General features: G+C 34.8%; 1 protein-coding gene across 2 annotated transcripts in view; it reads right to left on the minus strand.

Moving 5' to 3' along the window:
• The window catches only part of LOC129271746 (receptor-type tyrosine-protein phosphatase kappa-like), a 53,496-nt gene that overhangs the window by 9,064 nt on the left and 23,525 nt on the right, over positions 1–20,907 (minus strand). Inside the window, exons 16-32 of one of the 2 annotated variants that reach the window (XM_064106675.1) lie at positions 20,333–20,635; positions 18,884–19,168; positions 16,032–16,243; positions 15,237–15,306; positions 14,033–14,262; positions 12,985–13,069; positions 12,457–12,541; positions 10,444–10,499; positions 9,455–9,630; positions 8,097–8,181; positions 7,431–7,507; positions 6,667–6,703; positions 4,920–5,017; positions 2,731–2,853; positions 2,159–2,310; positions 1,052–1,187; positions 305–454 (exon numbers count right to left, since the gene is read on the minus strand). In XM_064106675.1, the coding sequence (XP_063962745.1) occupies positions 305–454; positions 1,052–1,187; positions 2,159–2,310; positions 2,731–2,853; positions 4,920–5,017; positions 6,667–6,703; positions 7,431–7,507; positions 8,097–8,181; positions 9,455–9,630; positions 10,444–10,499; positions 12,457–12,541; positions 12,985–13,069; positions 14,033–14,262; positions 15,237–15,306; positions 16,032–16,243; positions 18,884–19,168; positions 20,333–20,635 (2,360 nt within the window). The remainder of the gene's footprint in view (positions 1–304; positions 455–1,051; positions 1,188–2,158; positions 2,311–2,730; positions 2,854–4,919; positions 5,018–6,666; positions 6,704–7,430; positions 7,508–8,096; positions 8,182–9,454; positions 9,631–10,443; positions 10,500–12,456; positions 12,542–12,984; positions 13,070–14,032; positions 14,263–15,236; positions 15,307–16,031; positions 16,244–18,883; positions 19,169–20,332; positions 20,636–20,907) is intronic. The other variant, XM_064106676.1, reaches the window with a different exon arrangement.

Below are 20,907 nucleotides of genomic sequence, written 5' to 3' on the forward strand. Positions count from 1 at the left end.
AAGAGAAAGAATTTTGGCATTTACTCAAATTTGCATGGCAAATAAATCTGGGGGCATTTCATAAAGTTGTTCGTAAGTTAAGAGCAACTTTCAAAATGACTGGTGATCCTCTCTTGTGGTAAATGATATTCACCATTAAATGTTCATTTGTGATTATTTAGCGCGTAAGAAAGGTTCACCGGTCGTTCTTAAACAGTTAAAGTCGTTCTTAACTAACGAACAGCTTTATGAAACACCCACCTGGGAGGGATTCGGGTAAGCACGGACGTCGTTTCCATCCTTCTGAAAGCTGTTAATCACTCACCTCATATTGTCTCAACATCTCGGTTTTTCCTGAAGCATCTCGAGTAGTTTTCCAGGACTTGACAGTAGACTGTAAATCGAGTAGACTGAATGATACCTTCTTACAAACAGTCCATTGGAGAAGTGTCTCGTAGATGAATTCATATTGTTGCTGAGAGAGGGAGAGACGGGGGAATGGTTTTGTTAGAGAGAGAGAAGGGGGGGAGATAAAGAAGAGAGAGCCCGAGCAGAGAAAAAGAAGGGTGGATAAAAAATAAAGGAAGAGATGGGAGGAAAATAGGGAAGGGAAGTGATGCCATTTTAACTCTTCTCTTCCATTTTCCTTAGTTATAAAGCAAAACAACTTTGATGTTTGATATTATTTTTTTCTTTTTCATAATCCAGAATTTACCTCAAAACTGGATTTTATTAAACAGGTGGATTGTCGTTCAGCACGTTCGGGATAGGATTTTGCTTAATCCAAAGTCCATTCAAAGGTGTTTATTATTCTGACTGGCATTACTTTAGGGAGATACCACATCCCTCACTTAGATCCATATCGCCCTGGTCGAGACCAGTTATTATTGTTACTATGAACTATTAACACTATGTTGATGATGATGATAATGATTATTATCATTATCATTATTATTATCCTTATTATTATTATTATTACTATTATTATTATTATTATAATTCAGTCTTCATCCTTGTTATCATTATGAAAAAATATTAATATGAATAGTATTATTATCATTATCATTATTACCTGTACTTGTACCATATATGCCCTTCGCTTCCTCATGTTGTTCACAAAGTTAAAGACATCGATTTTCGATTCCGCTTCAATCATTTCCATCATGCAGTCAATGCTTATATAAGTACCGGTTCGTCCTACCCCGGCACTAGTGATGTTCAGGAAAAGAAGAAAAAAGGTGTTTTTATTTCTGCACTCGAAACATCAATTAATGCAATGCATGTACAAAATATGTTTATATATAAATTTGGTCGTCATCATCATCATATCAGCCATGTTCAGCCCACTGCAAGGCGAAGGCCTCCTCAAGTTGGTGCCAAAGGTGCTTGTCTCGTGCTGATCCAATGTGCAATCCAATTTATGCCAATGAATTTTGTGAACTCGTCACTCCATCTCAATTTTTGTCTACCCCGATTTCGTGATCCTAGCCATGGTCTCCGTTCTGTGATGCGTTTGGTCTATCTATTATCATCTGACCTTGCAAATTTGGTTATACAGTATATTATATACGTATGTCTGCTTCAGCATATAAGGAATAAAATAATCGAAAATATTTCTGTAAATTGCCTTAGAAATAAAATAATAGATTTTCAAAGGAGCAAATATTACTCAGGTACTTTTACTTCTAAACCTCGACTGTTGGCGGTGAAACTCTTTTAAAATGTTGCTGTTTTAGAGCCGGATATTCGCCATTGTCATCTTGCAGTATGGCAACGCGTCTTTGGAATTGGATGCGTCTTTTTCAGTGCACAAACAGTGAAGTGACAAAGGAGAAGTGTAGTACTATCAGGGATGCTGTATTCCTTATATGATTCTACATGTCAAGGTCCACTGTTGTTCCAAAACGCTCCAGAATGAGCGCCATCAAAATCTTCGTCATTATGACTATTATTTTGGGGTTAAAAAATGGATAACAAATAAAAATAAGGTTTATGAAAATTATTGTAAGTTGGCACATATAATCTGACTCGTAAAAATTAAATAAAACATAAAACCTTGTCAAGTTGGCGGGTTTTATTAGGGTCGGTCAGGCTCAGTACTGCAAAAAAAAATTTGTTATTGTTGTTGTTTGCCTATATGGCTGTATATAAAGCTTCTCTCATTTAAAATCAATGTTACCTGCAGTGGACTATGATTGGCCCAGCTCCTTTGGGGTTGGAACTCTTCACTATATCCCTGAAGTCAAGAAGCGGTTGGGAGCTTTCTGGGACTTCCATATCGGGCCATATGGTGTAGTGGTATTGGGACACTCTGTGAGGTGTTCTTCCAGGCTGCGAAAGAAATAAAACGGCAACGATCTGAATCCATGCTCACTTTGGATAATTAGTAACGGCACTTTTAGGGAATCATGTCAACCAATACAGTATGTTTAAAAGGAATACAAAAAATTACATCATGACTTCAGAATAGAATATCTAATATGCCAAATCCACTTAAGATAAATTGCGAATGTTCCAAGTTCAAGTTGATCTACCAAACAGTTCGTTTATGGCAAGAGCAAGCCATCAGATGGTTGTCATTCTTATATGAATATTTGGGCTAAACTTATTATTTTTTCAGTACAGCAATGCAAACGATACAATTTCTCCTAACCGGTGTTCACATTCGGCGTTATTTTGGACATGTATGGGTACGACGTCAGTCCTTGAGTGCCCCCCCCCCCCCTGGTTCTACTCTGAGCCTGCACAAACCTTCCCAACGTCGAACATCCGGAGCACGTAACTTCCCTCCTCTTTTACTTCTCTCGCAAAGACTTCCAATTCACCATATCGTTTAAGCTCCCCAGAGATAGGCCAGTATTGACTACATTTTGGCTGTATGAAAGAACACAATTAACAGTTAAAATCTATAAGGAACAAGTAATGAAGTTGGATTATTGGTGGATTATACAGGAAAACATACAAGAAATCCAGAAGAAAAATCTGCTTCCGGAAGTTATGGGCTACGTTGTGGTGCATGTATCTGTGGTTGAGTTGGGTGTCAATTAAAGGACAAGTCCACCCAAACAAAACAGTTTATTTGAATAAAAATATGAAAAATCTAACAAGCATAACACTGAAAATCTCATCAAATTCGGATGAAAAATAAGAAAGTTAAGACATTTTAAAGTTTCGCCTAATTTCACAAAACAGTTATATACACATCCTGGTCAGTATACATATAAGATCACTGATGATGTCATCCACTCACTATTTCTTTTGTATTTTATTATCTGAAATATGAAATATTATAATATTCTCCCCATTGTCAAGTGATACAAGGATTAATTCCTCCCTGATCATGTGGAAATAGTATTGTTTAATACTATATGGTTCAGTCAAGTTGGTCCTTATTGTCAAATCTGTAAAAAGTGAAATATTGTATAATTCAAACAATTGAAAATCAAAGAAAGAGTGAGTGATGGGCATCATCGACTGTCTCATTTGCATGTCAATGAGTTGTGCATATCACTGGTTTGTGAAAATTAAGCGAAACTTTAAAATGTCATAACTCTCTTATTTTACATCCGATTTTGATGACATTTTCAGTGTTATGCTACTTTGATTTTTCTCTATTTACTCAAATCAACATTTTTCTTGGGTGGACTAGACCTTTAATTAATTTGACATGTTTGGGAGTTTGGAATTAAAGACTTTTGTACGCAACCTTTGCATCCACCCATGGGTTGTTTATCTTTTTTATCAAAATATAAGTTGTACTGCATATCAGAAGAGGACACAAACTCCTTACAACATGTACAAGCGATCGTGGTCTTCACGCGTACAATAAGATTGATAGCGACTAAAAATGTTTCCAGGTTCAAGGCATAATAGAGGTATATAGATAAAAAATATATATAAATACAATATAGGAGTAACACTGTACATTGGCGTACAGATGGGACCCTACAAATAGAATCAAGACCTAGAAAAAAAAGGAAAGAACAGGAAAGGAAGAGGGGTGAATATGATATTATATTCTGAATATTATGTCAGGCTCATTATGCTAATGGTATTTTAAAGTATAAAATTTGTCATATTTACAGTCCCAACTCCTTACAGTGGCGATACAATTTTGAATTATTTATCACTTTACTGGGAAATACCTCTATGGCAATGAAAAAGATCTACCTTGTAAGAAAAACTTTTGTAAGAAAATTGCCGATTTTTCCGGAATATCCCATTTCTGATAATCATAAATCATTAATATTTTAACACAAACCAATCAACCTCAAACATAAAGGTTACACAAAATTTAAACTCAAAGTTTTGATGACGATTTTTAGAACTTAATACGTAAAAACCTTTAGAACTGAAGATTTTATGTTGCCGACGACGAAAAAGGCGGTGCCTATATCTCGTTTCTGCTACACAGGCAATATTCGCGAAACATTTAGAATGTTCTTTAAATTCCATGAGTGCTTATTTAACGGGTAATTTTCATTCAATTTTACATTATGATTTTATAAATTCCACAAAAAAATCCCCTAGTCAATTTTTTCGTATGTTTATATCTAAAGGGGAAGTGAACTGTGTGTGGTCTCTCATTGAATGTGTGTTATAAATAAATAGTCTTAAAATATACGTTTGCAGATATCTACTAATACTACAGAGAATAAATTGACCTATACTTGTATTTGAATAGAGAAACAAAAATGTTTTGAGAGGAAATGTAAATGTTTTGCTACTTGGTACTATAATTATTGCGGTATAATGTATTGAGTAGTTAATTAACATGTTATCATTCACGTGTGTCTATATTACTAGACTACACTAGCATTATGGGTCAGGAAAGTGGACAGGTATGAGTAGTTGAGGACTCGAGATGGCGCTATTGGTTCGTATTTGCTTTAATGCATTGGGTATCTGAACCAGTTTACCATCTGAGCCATGATACTTGCCTTGTTATTCTCACGCAGGTTCGTCAGCATGACAATGGTCGCTGTCCTCTGCTCATAAACCATTTGCCAGAAACCATCCAGAGTGGCATCATTTGGTCCTGCATGGGCATTAAGAACAAGAAATACGATAAGTACTATTATTGGAGGAAATAATGATGATGACAACAACAATACGATTTCAAATTTTGCATTTGGAATATCAAATACCAATATTTAAACATCAATTTTTTTAAATCAGTATTTTCTAATGTGAAATTTTAGACTTTTTTATTTAAATTGCATGCAAAGTCAAATATTTCACAATAAAAAGTTCAAAATTTCCCTATTTCACATTTTAAATTCCCAAATTCGAATTATCAAAATGTCAAATGTAAACTTTTCGAATAATTCCATACAGTATTTTCAATTCTAGAATATGTATCATCAGATCAGTACCTCACACTTCATCTTTCCTTGCTATAGCATATACTACACTCTGAAATAAAAATATTAATAATACCTAACAGAGCGGCACTTACTATATTTCTATCCATGAAAATGAGAACTTTTTTATTATTTGACAAATAGGCAGTATTTCAATTCATAGGTAACGAAGAAAGAACACCACTGATAGGGTAAATACTCCACATGCTGTTAAAAGGTATTTTGATATAGGCGAAAGGACCTAAACGTGATGTTTATTTGCCTTTGACCGCTTCAAGTGGATTTTTTTCTCTCTTTTTTTCCTTCTTTCTTTTTTTATAATCTAAATGAAAATTCAAATGATTTATTCAAGGTCAGAAAATTGTATCCGTCTTCCACCATTCATTACTCTCAACTTATTTTATCGGACCTGTACTTCTACACACTAGCGTACCTACGGGGGGGCACTCTGCCCCCCCCCCCCCCCCTGACGAGCCACAACCCATACAAAATACATATCACTGCCCCCCCCCCCTGACGAGCTTGAAATACCTTTTATGCCCCCCTGACGAGCTTGAAGACCTTTATTACCCCCTCCCCCCTGACGAGCTTGAAAACCTTTTTTTTTTTTTTTTTTTTTTTGCTTGTCAATTTTTTTTCTGGTACAATAACCTTTATTTTTGATTGAAGACCTTTTTTTTTTTTTTTTTTTTTTTGCTTGTCAATTTTTTTGGCGGCCGATTTTGCCCCCCCTGTGGAAAATCCTAGGTACGCCACTGCTTCTACAAGATTACTTCTATGCAGGTCCCATCATATTTCTTTGACTTTAGTTTTAGATATAACTATATTACTGGACAGATTTATCATGTTTACTTTTCATTTGTCTGTAATTGTATTTGATGTTTTATTGTTGCTTTCTTTTAGGTGAAACAAATGTTAACGAGATGTCATACGAAAATAAGTAAAGTTAATTAAATCAAATTAAAAATCTAAATTGAAAATAGAGGTATTGTAAGAATATACGACGAATATCAAAAGCACTACCCATCCTTAAGTATTAGCCGAGGTATGTTTTGAATGTTTTACAAAATCATGTTCAAATTATGAGATTCCATAATTTAATGCATCGTTGTCTCCTAAAAGATGCATGTTTAAGTGTTCAAAAGATGCATGTCATTTTTATATTTTGACCACACTTTTCATGTCATAAAAAATATCCTGATTCACCTTAATCTTTAATTTTGATTAGTATCATTATCAATTCAAGTCACAGTACAGAGTATAAGCGGCCATAGGCCTATCCTTTTTCTCCCGACATGTTATCGATTGTAATAATTTATCTCACCTTGCGTGGCAATGAAAGCATTTTCCTTTTTGTAACCCTGCAGTAGAAAAGAGTAAACCAATGTCACAATAAATAGAATATTGTCTTATTTTAAATATCAGGTGAGACGATCCGCTGTTAGATGTATCTTCACTGGAAATATGTATTTAAAAGTAGAGCTGTCCGGCGAAGAGTTCAATATTGCAGTTAGAGTCCTCTTCCAATTAGGCTTATGGATTGTCCCCAGGTCTTCTTTCATATACATTTTGATACAATAAAAAACGGAAGATATATTGTAAAGTTTGGTATAAATTTTCTTTACTGTCTTGATCAGTATCGGGAATGAGACTATTTTGAGACAGTCTGATATCTTAAATATATTTCCATACGTGAGTGTAATGTCTCTCTGGTAACATAAATAATTAAAAAACATTATTTTTGTTATTAATAGGTTGTAGCAATTTATTACCTTACACATTAAATACAGCTGCAATACATTTTTTTTTGTCATTTTTGAAGAACCAAATTTCATTAATGTTTTCATATACTAGTGATGAAATGCGAAATAATTCGTGGGCATATGACGTCACCAGCTAGCTCATTGCATATCCACGAAGGCATACTTTAAACTATTTCACCGGTATAATCCAAAAGGTAAATATTTCATAAGTTTTGTTATTATTTGTCTGATTTTGATGAAAATTTCAGTGTCCATTTTTTTTTGTCCATTTTCACTTTATCTGTTCAAATCATCTATTCGATAATGATGAAGTACATGTATTTACATCAATGAAAGTGGCGTTAATGTAATCCGCTCCCGGTTCTGTCGGCAACCTGTTGAGTTTCACTCGGTGTTCATCATCTGAAAAATAAATGAGCATGTTTGAGAAAATGTCTGTAATCTATGACATTCATGGGGAGATTGACCACTGAAAATGAAAGTGCTATCATGTCTTCCGATCAATTCTCACTAATCAGGTTAAAGTCTAATATTTGAAGATTAAACCCGTCGTTGGAAATGTATTTCTTTATTGATAGTTTATTAAAATTGCCACATGAAATGTTTCTCCACTGCTTTGATTTAGCTTCCTCGAGAAAGAATTATCAAAGAACAGTGCAAGAAGACCATTTCCCTCACACCAGAAATGACGTACGTGAAAGTCTCACCAATAAGAGTATTTGATATATACACGTATTTGATATTATACCAACTAAGCAACTTGTTTTTAAATAATTATATTCTCCATTTCATTTAGACATTTATAGACATGATAATACATTTTTGTCGGGAAACAATACAAGGCATAAGACACAAACAAAGCATTAGCATTTTGCCCATTCATTTATTTTCCTGGAAAACTCATTAAGAGGAGTTCATAATTGATACAACTTGGAAAGAACTGAGCATTTAAGCAAGAGTAGAAATATCAAATCAGGTAAATGTAACTCACAAGTAATGATATTCTTGTATCTGTTCTTTGATTTATTCTCTGGATTACTTCCAATGCATCCCTCATCACTTCTATTCACCAAGGCCTGAACAAATGGAGAAAAAAAAATGGGACACATCAACAATTTAACATGACAATAACGACTTTCTCCACTGCGCCCAGTGGGAATTTACGTCTCCGTACAAAGAATAAAGTACATACATGCTTCAACGTTGCCACAATCTGGAATCTATGACATTCCAGTTAAACGTCTACATTTTTCAACAACAAAAATGATCTCTTTGACATTTGACCTTGTGGCCGCACTATGAAACGATCATTGTCACTCCCATATGCAGACAGGAATCAAGTTTGTGGCCCAATCGGATATATTGGTTATCACGAAAAATATTTTCACGTATGTAAGGACCTCTATCTACGACCTTTGACCCTATAATTCTTGACTCCTGAATCTGACAAGTTATTGTCAGTCACATATGAATGTATAAGTCAATTTTGAAATCACTCAAAATTTTGATATTTAATATTGTGACCATTGTGACCTTAGACCTCATGACTCAAAAATCAAGATTAGAGCTGAACCATCACCTCGGGAATGGGATATACCCAGGTGTATAATGACCATTATGACCTTTGGCACCATGTCACCAAGATCTAATCAGATCACTGTTCCTCCCATATACGCACATGAACTAAGATTTAAGTTGATACCTTATACGCGTTAAAACGGTTCTGCAATTCTTGCGACAACGGTCCTTGGTTTGAAAACTTCTTTCAACTTTGACCTCATGTCCCAATATCTTGCTATATCAACGACCTTCAAATATTGATATATTAACCAGGGAATTGAACCAAAAAATGAAGATGATTCCACAAATGGTTCTAAATTATCCCGAGAACAGGACTTTTAATGAACAATGACCGCTGTGAGATTTTATTTTTGACCTTGATACTCTAAAAATCTAATAGATCTACTTGGACCAAGTTTGAAGTTGACACGTCAACATTAACGAGAACGATAACGGGAGGGAATGAACGATGGGTCGAAACATAATGCCTACGGAAATCGCCTACAGAGGTCGGTGGCATAAAAATGAAAATATGATAAGCTTATGTGAATAAAAAGCAAGAAAAGCATTGGAATTATTCATGTGAAATAAAATTTAGGCCTACGTTTACATGCTGGATGTGCGTATTACTGTTTTGTGGAAAAAATCGAAGCTTTGAAGGCCTTCGTTGCTCACTTGCTTACTTTGTCACTTTTGTTTATTTCTATGATATTCGAGGTGTGTTTCTGGCATTAATATACGTTGATATTTTCACACAGATCTTGGATTTCTTAGCTATTAGTTTTATACCTTAAATTCCTTCCCGAATTCTTCGTGTGACATCCGTTTAGCGCTGATTTCCTTTCCCAGATCGCTAACCGGTATAGGCTGATATGGTGAAGGTCGCTTCTTGAGAGGGGGCTTCGGTTTGGAGTTGCTTGGATTGGTTGTATGTACCGGTACCAGGTTTGAAGAGCCACCATATTCTTAAAGGTGCGATCAAAATACAAACTTCCTTTGATAAGATCATTTTTCAATGCATTTTTGCGTGCAGACTTGACGTATTCATATCAACAAGCCAACCAAAACCATTATTTCACTCTCACGATTTATATTCAGGTTATTCTTGAAAAAGAAAGTCCATACAGCGTGAGGTATATCATATATACCTTCATTTCTAAGATTTCTTTTTACTTTAACCTTTTCTTATGAATAAAACAACGATTATTTTCAAGAGTTGACAATCAAAAAGCGTAACGAAAACAGGAGTAAAACCCAAAAAAAATAACTGTAGGCCTTAAGGCCTACAGGGGAATTCAACTCCCCCTGTTTTAGATATGAAATATGATATAAATTAATTGGCATACGTTTCATGAAGAAATAATTACAAATGTTTGCATCATTTTAATAATACCATTATTTAGGCAACAAGAAACAAAATTCTTCATTTTATAAAGTAATATCTTTTTTACTTTGGACCAACGATAGTTTAAAAAGGGTAACTTCATATCCACTCTAGATAGCATTTTTCTAAGAATGCGTGATTTATTATTTCTTTACCTTTAACGTCTGAAACTGAGTGCAAATTATGTATTGAGAAATGCATGATTTTTTTTTGTATAAAATCATAGCCATCAATATTTTTATTTCATTTAAAAAAGGTAATGAAGCGAGTAAATCTATAATTAATAGAATAAATGGGGAATTTTGAAAAAAAAAAGGAATACAAAAGATTCCCCTAAAATTCCCTTAAAAACTGAATTTAGCTCAATAGAAAGGAAATTAAAAGAAGAAATTACCATTCTCATTCACATTCTCTAGATCGTATTCCTTTGAAGGCGGTGGTGGAGCATTCCTATTACATAATAAGGCAACGGCAAACAGATATGACAGATATAAACCAATTGCTTACAGTAAAGTATTTGTAATTACTTGTAATTGTTCCGGGCCCCATCTTACAAAGAGTTACGATTCATCCGATCAATCGTAACTATAGAAAGCCAGCAATGTCAACATCTAAAGTGCATGTTTGTTCAAAATATTTTCTAACTATGATGTATATTCATGCATTCTTTATTTTCTTGAAAATTCACTGTGCTTCTCTTTGTTTTCAAAGGATATTGTGCCAATTTCCTATAGAAAAAATTATGACACTGATGGAATTCCATAGAATTACGATTGATTGGATTAATCGTAACTCTTTGTAAGACAAGGCCTAGAGGCTTGTGTTCATTGTCCAGGGTGGTGTAACTAATTAAAATACGTTCCAAAATGCAACATATTTAAATGTGCAAGGTTATATCAGAATCCATAACTTCGCAATTTATTCTTGTACAATGTGGACCCCCTCAACAATTATTCTAAAAACAATCTCATGATAAAAAAAGATATCTTTTGCAAAAAAATCAATGCAAATCTGGTCATGATGGCAGAAGCAATTGGGCTATTTCATAGTATGGGGACATGAGGAAGATGCCATTGAATGTATGTTATTATAATATGCATGGTCGGATATATATACTTTTTTTGGTTTAACTACATGTATGACCAACGTCCATTATTCTATTTATAATAATGTTATCTTTATGTATGTGTGTTATGGGAGTGGAGGGATAAGGTGTTGTTTTAATATATTGTATTTTATTTTATTTTCCTATTCAAACTATAACCCAAAAAGTATATATATTCACATACACATGAGGATAAATATCATTATACAAACAAAATATGGTCGGTTGGTCAGTTAAAGGAGACGCTTGGAAATCAATGGATGCTCTTTCTTCCGAAGATATCCTTGTATCTTTGTTTGAAATCAAATTCTATTTTACATTTGCCCTGCAATATAATGCTTGACAATTGATCTTTCGGCTGATTTTTACGATTGATGGCACACAATAATAGATAGAATCAATCATAAAAATTATTCTCATGATCAATCGCTATGAAGCAGTGCGTCCCAGAAAAAAAGGAAATCGGGATTCCTACAAACAAAGGCAAATTAATTAGGATATTCCATTTTTATCATCGTACAATGCAATTATTCCTCTACATGTTGATACCTAATATGTGACGGACACTTCACGCAATAATGAGCAAGACGGGTTTTAAATTCTAATGTCAAAATCAGTCTGCGCAGAAACATTGTACAAGATTGATTCGTGATACGACAGACGTGCTTATTTGACGCTTGACTAATTAGCATTTCTTCTGTATTCTTTGTTAAGTTTCTCTCGCTGATCCCTGAAATGAGTGTAGATTCAGATTAACACGTGAGTTTCTGCGCAAATCGTTTCTGATAGGCCTCAATATTTATTGTTTGTAACCTGTCATGCGTGAATTATTTGTTAAGCTCTTGATGTCATATTAAAGATGAGATTCCAGTCTTACCATAGGTATCAAATTCATACTAAAAATGATTGAATTAATGATTGTGAAATTTGTCTCTGAAAATGGATTTCCTTATTTGTGGGACGCACTGTATGTTATGGAGCCCATACTATATAGACAAAAGCAGACAAACGTCCTACTTTAGGAACCAGCAAAACATCACGTCCAAACGTTAAGCATGAACATGATATACGTAATCACTTTCTCAAATGGGAATCTACTATACGTACCTCCATTTCCTATAGAAATTCTAGAAATTATTTTCATGACCAATCGCTATAAACCTTTATGTAAATGAGCCAAGACTATATAGACAGACGCAGACAAAAGTCCTACTCTTAGAAACCAGGAAATCATCACATTCAAACGTTAAGCATAAACTTCATATACATCATTATTTTTCCATTGTACTCTACAATACGTACCTCCTTTTCTTATAGAAGATAAACCCTGTTGAAACAATGAAGAAGATGAGAAGTGGAATGCCAACTCCCATTCCTATGGCCAAAGCTGTTGGGAAATCAAAGATAACGAATTTGTCAAAAATGACTACGTATTTGCAGAATTGTATTATTATGATAGTATGTGCATACTCTCTGGCCGTTTCAAACTGTTCTTATTACTTGTAAACAACAATCACTCTTCATCAATACTACAGCCTTTAAATAGCATATTACAAGTTGGACTTCTTTTCTTGGTAAAATTATGGCAAGTCGATTAGTCGAACCCTCTCTACAAATCGGAGCTCCGTCATGGTCATGTACATTGGGGCTAAAAATAGAGCAAGATTAATACAGCTCCACTTTACTAGCTCCTTAATTGGCTTACCATACTTTGCAATACATAAGATTACATAACTGCAACGAACTGCATGAATAACAGAACAAGACTTTAACAAAATAAAAATCAGAATGAACTTATGATAAAAAATCGACTATTCTAGTAAAACTTACCATTTATTTCATTCGGTATTTGCTCAGTAGATTCGATCAGACTACCAGACCAACCACCAGGTCCACCTTCATTGACAGCACGAACCTACATGTAAGTAAGAAGAAAAATTGTTACCATTAACGGAAATATTCAGACGATGGCAGACGATATGGTTTTGTAAAATGTTTAACCTGCCCAAATATCATGAATATAGCTTTTTCAAGGGATGGGAAACGATCATGTTTAGTATCATAAACAGTATATTCTTTTTGGATTGAAAGCGCCGATAAAAACTTAACAACAAGAACAACAACAAAATCAATTTGGCGTAACTAATTTCGGGGTTTGATGTGTAGATGAATTGCAAAGAACTTCTCTTCGGTGGTTTAATCAAAGTATTTTAATGTTTCTAATTCTCTGAGACCAAGTTGTGATTTATGCTTTAATGTTACCAGCTATTACTTAGCATAATTTTCTGATTTGGAATCCCGGGTCATGCCTTTAAAGAGAAATTCCAGTAGTTGCAGTAAACACTGATTTCATGAGAAAGTCTGTAAAACCAGGCTTAATTGTCAGTATATCATCGAGGATCTAGATCTGGTACAGTTACATAAACTGAACTTTGTGAAATCTTGAAATCTACGCTGAAAAATGTTCAGACTGAACTTCCCCAACACAGATAAGCGCACGTGGGACAGTGTATAATTATTGCTTTGAGCGTCGGGCCCGACGCTCTACCCGAATCCTGTGCTTATTTGCTGATTTCTCAGCAATTACACAATTTCTTCCAGAATCCTTTGGCACATGCGTTTTATTTATACAAACAGACACGTTGGTGGTCATTTCATTGGATTCTGTACGAACTCATTTTGATATCGTTACCAAAACTAGAATTTACCTTTAACATCTGTTATCGTTCCGAATAGTCATCATATCAGAAAACAAGTAGCTATGCTATTAAAAATTAATGCCACCACACAATATTCTTATCATTTATCATTAACGATATTTATATTTCTGCACGATCTAACCACAAAAATAGATGAAGGAGACAGATTACTGGACTACCTTGATGTAGTACTCCGTTACAGATTTCAGCTGTGAGATCGTGAATACCATTGGATCTGTTATATTTTTGACATCTGCGGTATTTTCACCGCCCGTGCTTGATGAATAACTGACAGTATAACTTGTTATCTGATATATTCCTAGATCTACATTGTTGATATGTGGCCACTCTATAGTGATGGAGCTGGAAGTCTTTGCCGTGGCAAAAGGCGTCTCCGGAGATCCAGGTTCTGTTTAAAGAAAAAAGACATTAAAAGGAACCCCAGGCTGAGAATAATATGATTTGAACAGACAAACAAAACACAGAAAATTTGATCAAAATAGGACAAGGAATAACAAAACTATGGCATTTTAAAGATTTGCATTATTCCGGTGAAACAGTTCTAGGCATGTCTCCATTAATATGTAATGTGCAAACTGATGGTGTCATATCCCAACTTGTTCTTTTGTATTTTATAATAAGAAAATAGGTTCATTGAAATGTATTCCTCCAAGAAGTAAAGAATTGGATTGTCAACTGACTAGGTGCATTTGATATTCCTTGCTGAATTCATTTCATTATAACATATAAGGGAGACATATCATCCACACATGTATGAAAAATGAAGCAAATATGACTTAATGTAATAATGTAAGGGGAAGAAAAGTGGGAATGTGACATCATCAGCCCATCTAGTAAAAATTCATGACGACGTGCGTGCAACTGTTTTCATAAAATATTTGTTAAACTTTAAAAATTAATAACTTCCTTAATTTTTATCAGATTTCGATGAAATTTTCAGCATTTCGCTCTGTAAACTTTATTATATTTATAATAATAATAATTATTATTATCTTCCTTAACATTTGGATAAAAGACCACACAATCCATACAACTTTTGATTTGTAGTGAAATATAGCTTTGACGAGTTAACATCACTGAAACATAGGCTGAGGCCTTTCATGATTTTACTTATCATCAGAGGTATTGAAATTAACCCCATCTTAAATTGGAGCTAATTGACAAAAGACAATAGTGACAGTTTTGTTTGTTTGGAAAGAGGGAAAATATCTTGTTTGCTTGTTAATTTTAATTGGTTCCCATTTTTTGACAAGCAGTTTGACCTTTATTTGGGAATCATGTCGGTAGTATCATTTTGTGGATTATGAATTGAAAATTAAATTGAATAATTCATGTTTTAACATATTGTATATGTCATCTTACCGGGTATTGGTACAGTTCTAACAACTTTTGAATCCCAAGGACCAGGTCCTCCATTGCTCACAGCCCGTACCTGCATATAAAACATAAGGTACGTATTCATGTCTGAAAAGTTTTAATGGACACCAACAACCGTAGTTTCGAAATAATTGTTTGAGATTTCACGCAGACAAAACTACGTCTGAATGAAGACGATGATAATCACCGTTAGCATCATACATATTTTTATTAATATCAATAACATCAAAAATACTTCAGTTATCATTCCCAGAAAATTATGAACAATTTGAGTGTTAAATGAGTTAATAACATGGATGTGTACTGTTAGGGTTTGTGCCCCGATTGGCTCTCCATAGTTAAAGCACAACTTTAAACTAGGGTTTAATTTAAACCCGAGTTCATAATAAGGGGCCATCGGGTTTATGCACTTTATCATGTATTAAGCATTTTCCTCTGTTGGTGAAATCTTGCTCGAAAATTCAGTTCCGACTCAGAGTTATCAAAGATTACCATTGTCACATTTTCCCCAAGGAAAATTTGACATGCAAAAAAAAAAGTTTCACCCAAAAATAAAGGTCAGCTAGTCCACTTAGTATTTGACATGCAAAAAATAAAAGTTCTTCACTTGTGTATGAACGACATATTCCAATATGCTGAGACTTTCAAAAGGGGGCACACTTGTGTAAGAACGTCATATTTACATTAAAAAAAAAATTATTATGGCTCTAAAAAGGTGGGAACGCGCCAGATGTGCCCCCCCCCCCCCCGGATCTGCCACTGACTTAAAATCCAACCTACCCTGATGGAATATTCTGTGTCTGGTTCCAGATCCGAAAACGAGTAGCTTCGGTCTTCCTCGTCCTCGATGTTGATGATATCCTCTTCATTCTTCTGGATGTCGTACCTTACAAATACACCATTCATTAACTGAGGCTTCTCCCACGTGATGGCAATGTATGTCTGATTCGTTGAGCCGTCTTCGCTATCGAAACCGAGAATTCGAGTTGGTTCTGCAATATTGAACAATATTGATTAATGATATATATTTGATAATAATCATGGTATTCATGATGATGGTGGTAATGCAGACTACCATTTATGCATCATTATTTAATCATAAATGAATTAAAAATGATATAATGGTAATTATATGAGAAATTATAATAATATAATAAAAACAACATGAAAATGATGATAACACTAATATAATCAATAATGATGACGATTTCTTACTGACAATAAAAAAGTAAATAATAAATTCATGCCATTCAGGTTTCATTTAATTCATATTCAAAGCTTAGTATCTACATTTTCGAGCTATGTCAATAATGATAATAATAATGAATTATGGCCGATATACAGTATTGTGGTTTTTAGCTGATCGAGCATATATTTGAATGATAAACCATTCAAATATTTAATATTAGATTAACTTAGACCGAACTAGATGATTCCGGTTGTCAGCTCATTCATCAAGTAAACATTACTTGAATCCCTCAGCAAAACCTTTTATTAAAAATGTGTTGCGAAATTAGAGGAATATGATATGATTATTCCATTTTGTTTTCCGTGAATATACAGTGCGTATCAAAAAAAAGTTTACACTCTGAAAAAGCCCTGGGAATTAAAAAATATACATCTTGGTAATTTTTTCACATATAATCTTGGGTTTGGGTCTCATCTATCCAATGAAAGTAAAAGTTTTGACAGAATGTTAGCACTGTCCATTTTTGTAAAGCTCGCATAAATATAAATAAATATGTCAAGGGGAAAGTGCGAAATCAAACTTACCCTGCGAAACATTTCTTATACATTTCCCTTGCACTTTTAGTCCAATTGAAATAAAACGGATACATTCAAGCATTATGTAACAATTTTGCCACCCAAATTGAAATTTCAGCACTTAGTAAGCACAACCTTTACCCTTTTTGTGCCAGCTGGATCTGAGGACATATTGAATCTGAATAAAAGTTTATATCAGACATCTCCAGCATTTTTTCACTAAGCTTTCATCATTTAAAGTGTGTTTACATTTCATTTAATACTTGTTCCTCCACACTTTTCCCAAGTTTGACAATGATTAACAAAATGAAAATCTAGTCTAAGCCATTTCATGAAAATCACAGCTCAGTGTAAAGCAAATATCGTCACGAAGGTCTCGGTGTGTGGGGGAGTGGGTGGGGCGCAATGCACTCTTTGAATTGTTTTGGGCAAGGAAAGAAGTTAAAAAAGGTAAAAGATATCTTCATATCAATTTTTCTAGCTAAATTATACGTGTTAATTATAGTTAAGGTCTACTCTTATTCGCATAACTTTTTCAAAGTTCTGCGCAAATCGTTTTTCACTAACTTTTCAAAAGTAAGTGGTGCTCACTCAAGCAGAAATATTTTTTGGCAGTTATATCGTCATTTGCTAAAATAGATCTGTACCAATGGTAAAATCTTCAGGTTTTATTACAAATGTATAATTTTATAGGATATTTTCTAAGTGTAAACTTTTTTTCATACGCACTGTAGAATTAGATGACACCTAGCATCATATAGAAGAGTGCAATAACATTTCGTTTAGTCTAGGGTAATTTGGGGTTTATTATCAGAAAAATAGCCGTATTGTGAATTACGTCTCTGAAACATACAATGTATACCCTGTATCGGAGGAAATGAAACAGAGACTTAAAACACTTAAAGTGATTGTTTAAAATTGATTTGACTTTTAAAAAATCTGAGCTAGAAGGTTACACTTGTTACCTGTGTCTGTGATATGTTACAAAAATGAAGCCCAGAAAAAATTGTGTTCGAAAATAATTATTAAGTGCTTCAAAAATTGAAATATAAAGAGACCGGAAACACCACCTTAATTTCATCCCATACACTTATGTGTACTATTTAGGCGTCTATTAGACGCCTATTTACAAAATCGGGGTTTGCCTTGTAGTTTTAGATTTTCATTCTCAATAATGGTTGTTTTCAGGGTTTATTAGTTCTAATACATGCACTTGCACACATGTTTCATCTTGGTTTAAGAATTTTTTTTAAATCGGCTGCTCACAAAGTTAAACAATACCTTTAACACAAAATGGAACGTACAATGCCAGAAATAATAGAACATGACACGAAAACCATTCAGTAGATTAGGAACCAGACTAATTAAAGTAAAAGACGAAACCAATGCAATGAAAACAAAGAAATTGACCTTACTTAATCATAAATGAAATAACAATGTTGTAATGACACTGAATTTAATAGTAATGATAATAATGTGAATATGACTGATTAGGATAATTTAAAATGAGAATGATGACAATAAGAGTAGGAACAATAAATGGACCAAATATATAACATGGCTAGGATCACGAAATCGGGTTAGAAAAAAATTGAGATGAGGCAATGAGCTCAGAATGTTCACTGGCACAAAGAGGATTGCATCAGCAAAATACAGGCACATTTGGCACCTTTGGATGAACAGGGATATGATGACGATGATGATAGTGATGGTGATAGACCGGTGTGTTGGCTCAGTTGGTAGAGCGTCCGTCCCACAACCGGGAGGTCGGGAGTTCAAACCCCGGCCGCGTCAGATCAAAAGACGTTAAAAGATGGTGATGATAATTTTTAATAATGATGACGATCAATGTTTATCTTAGCTCTTACCACTCGGAAGCGTTCGGGTTTGATTGAAGATGCAGGGACCCGTTCCCACTGTTGTTCTTGGACAGACCTCAAAGTCATACGTCACGTAATGTTTTAGACCATCAAAGAGTTTATTTGTCGCCATAAGGTTTCCAGTTCGCAAGTCAACTCCTCCCTCTTCTTGGAATGCGTAGTCATAACTTACGGCCCCTCTACGATCTCCGCATGGGGGACTGTTCCAACGATACTCCAATTCTCCCTTTACTGCTGTGTCCACACTTAAATCTTCGGGAGCCGCCGTAGAATCTGATGGAAACGGTAACGGAAATATCTGTGTGATATATGCCCGCTGTATTAAATGCAGTTCCAAATGTTTAAACTAGATTTGGAGTGACAGAACAGTAGAGACTTCTGTTTTGTGAACTGGCAGTGTTGTGTTCGCGACAGTGAATAACACCTAACACACTTGTAACTAGACATAGCTTGTCCAAAGGGATATTGAGACTTTGACGCAGAAAAATAGAGACACCAAATATTTAGACACATTCACGATAATGCATGATATATTCGTTGTTACCATACGTACTGAAACGGTTCCAACGTACTCTTGAAATGCCTGAATGTAATCATCGTGTAAATTAATCGTCGTCACCATTTTTATTTTCTAGAAGCCCCTTCATTGTACAAATTACATAATATACATGTACATGATATGGATGCTCCACTGAATTATTATGTTGGAACTTTCGTATCGTGTCGCGGAAGGTCCCTATTGCCATAGAAGATAGAGACCAAGATCAACGAATTTGCATCCGAGACCAAGACGAGACATATGTATTTCCGACATTATCTTAGATAAAGGGGTGCCCCAACTGTTAAGTTAATATTAATTTTGAATGGACATAAAAAGCATGGATGGCTACTTAGCCATCTCTCTTCCATAGACGTTATCATTTCTTCCATCTGTGTTATTCATTTATCACTTGCAAGTTAAACGAGCAGTTAGGAAACCAGCCCCTTTCCCGGTTGTGCCACCATTAACGGTCACCCATCTCTAAGTAGTAAACCTGAAAGATGTTTTGTCTTTCTGATTTAGAACATGTGGAGCCTGGCGCAAGTGGCAAACTGAGGGTGACACGACATTTGCCCCTGCAGTATTTGCTCTGGTCTTAATATCTTAAGAGGGCATAGGGTTATTAGAGCTAGGATTTAAATAGAGTTGTTGTTTCAGAATAATGCTAAGATAAGGATTTGGGTTTATTAAGTTTTGCAGGTTATGTTTTACATCTGGCTTAACATGCAGGTTTTTCATGGGAGCAATTGTCGCCGAGCAAATATCATGGAGCCAAACTGAAAATGGGTCAACATTATTTAGTGGACTGATGCTTAGGCGAGAAGGGATTTTAAAAATCAGGTAATTTAGCGTATGGCGACAATTTTCCAGGCGAGAGTAGGTATTTTTTAACTTACTAGACTCGGTTGAGTTATGTGTTATCAGGTAGACCGATTCTGCATCGTAGTCTTGTATGGTGGCCAGGACTGTAAATTCGTAGGTGGAGTACGGCAGCAGGTCATCATATTCAATGTTGGAATCGTTCCTAACCTCCCAAGTTACTGTATCAGCGAATGAATCGTCGCACTGATCAAGGAGAAGGAGCCTACGTGATACATTGTAAATTGGAGCACCGCATTGGCTGAATGGCTCTGACCACGTGATCATCAGATGATTGTACGAATCTGAAATCGCATCAGCACTTTCCACTGGTTGAGGAGCTGTTGTCAATAAAAAAATGGGATTCATTGGAGAAGTTGAGGCTATACCGGCCCTTTTCACTGATCAAGGATATGTGAGCAAATGAAGATGGAGGCAATGTGTTGGTGACTTTAAGACGCATCGGTTGGAGGAGCTATTACAATTCATTAACATGATCAGGGAATATTAAGTCACGTTGGTTCTTCCTGCTGATTAAAGAGATGGAGATGGAAGAAATGCGTTCGGGAATTCAAAGTCGCATCGACTCTTTGGTTGAGGAGCTATTAGCAAT

The sequence above is a fragment of the Lytechinus pictus genome, chromosome 11 (genome assembly GCF_037042905.1).
Source record: "Lytechinus pictus isolate F3 Inbred chromosome 11, Lp3.0, whole genome shotgun sequence".
NCBI classification, from domain to species: Eukaryota; Metazoa; Echinodermata; class Echinoidea; order Temnopleuroida; family Toxopneustidae; genus Lytechinus; species Lytechinus pictus.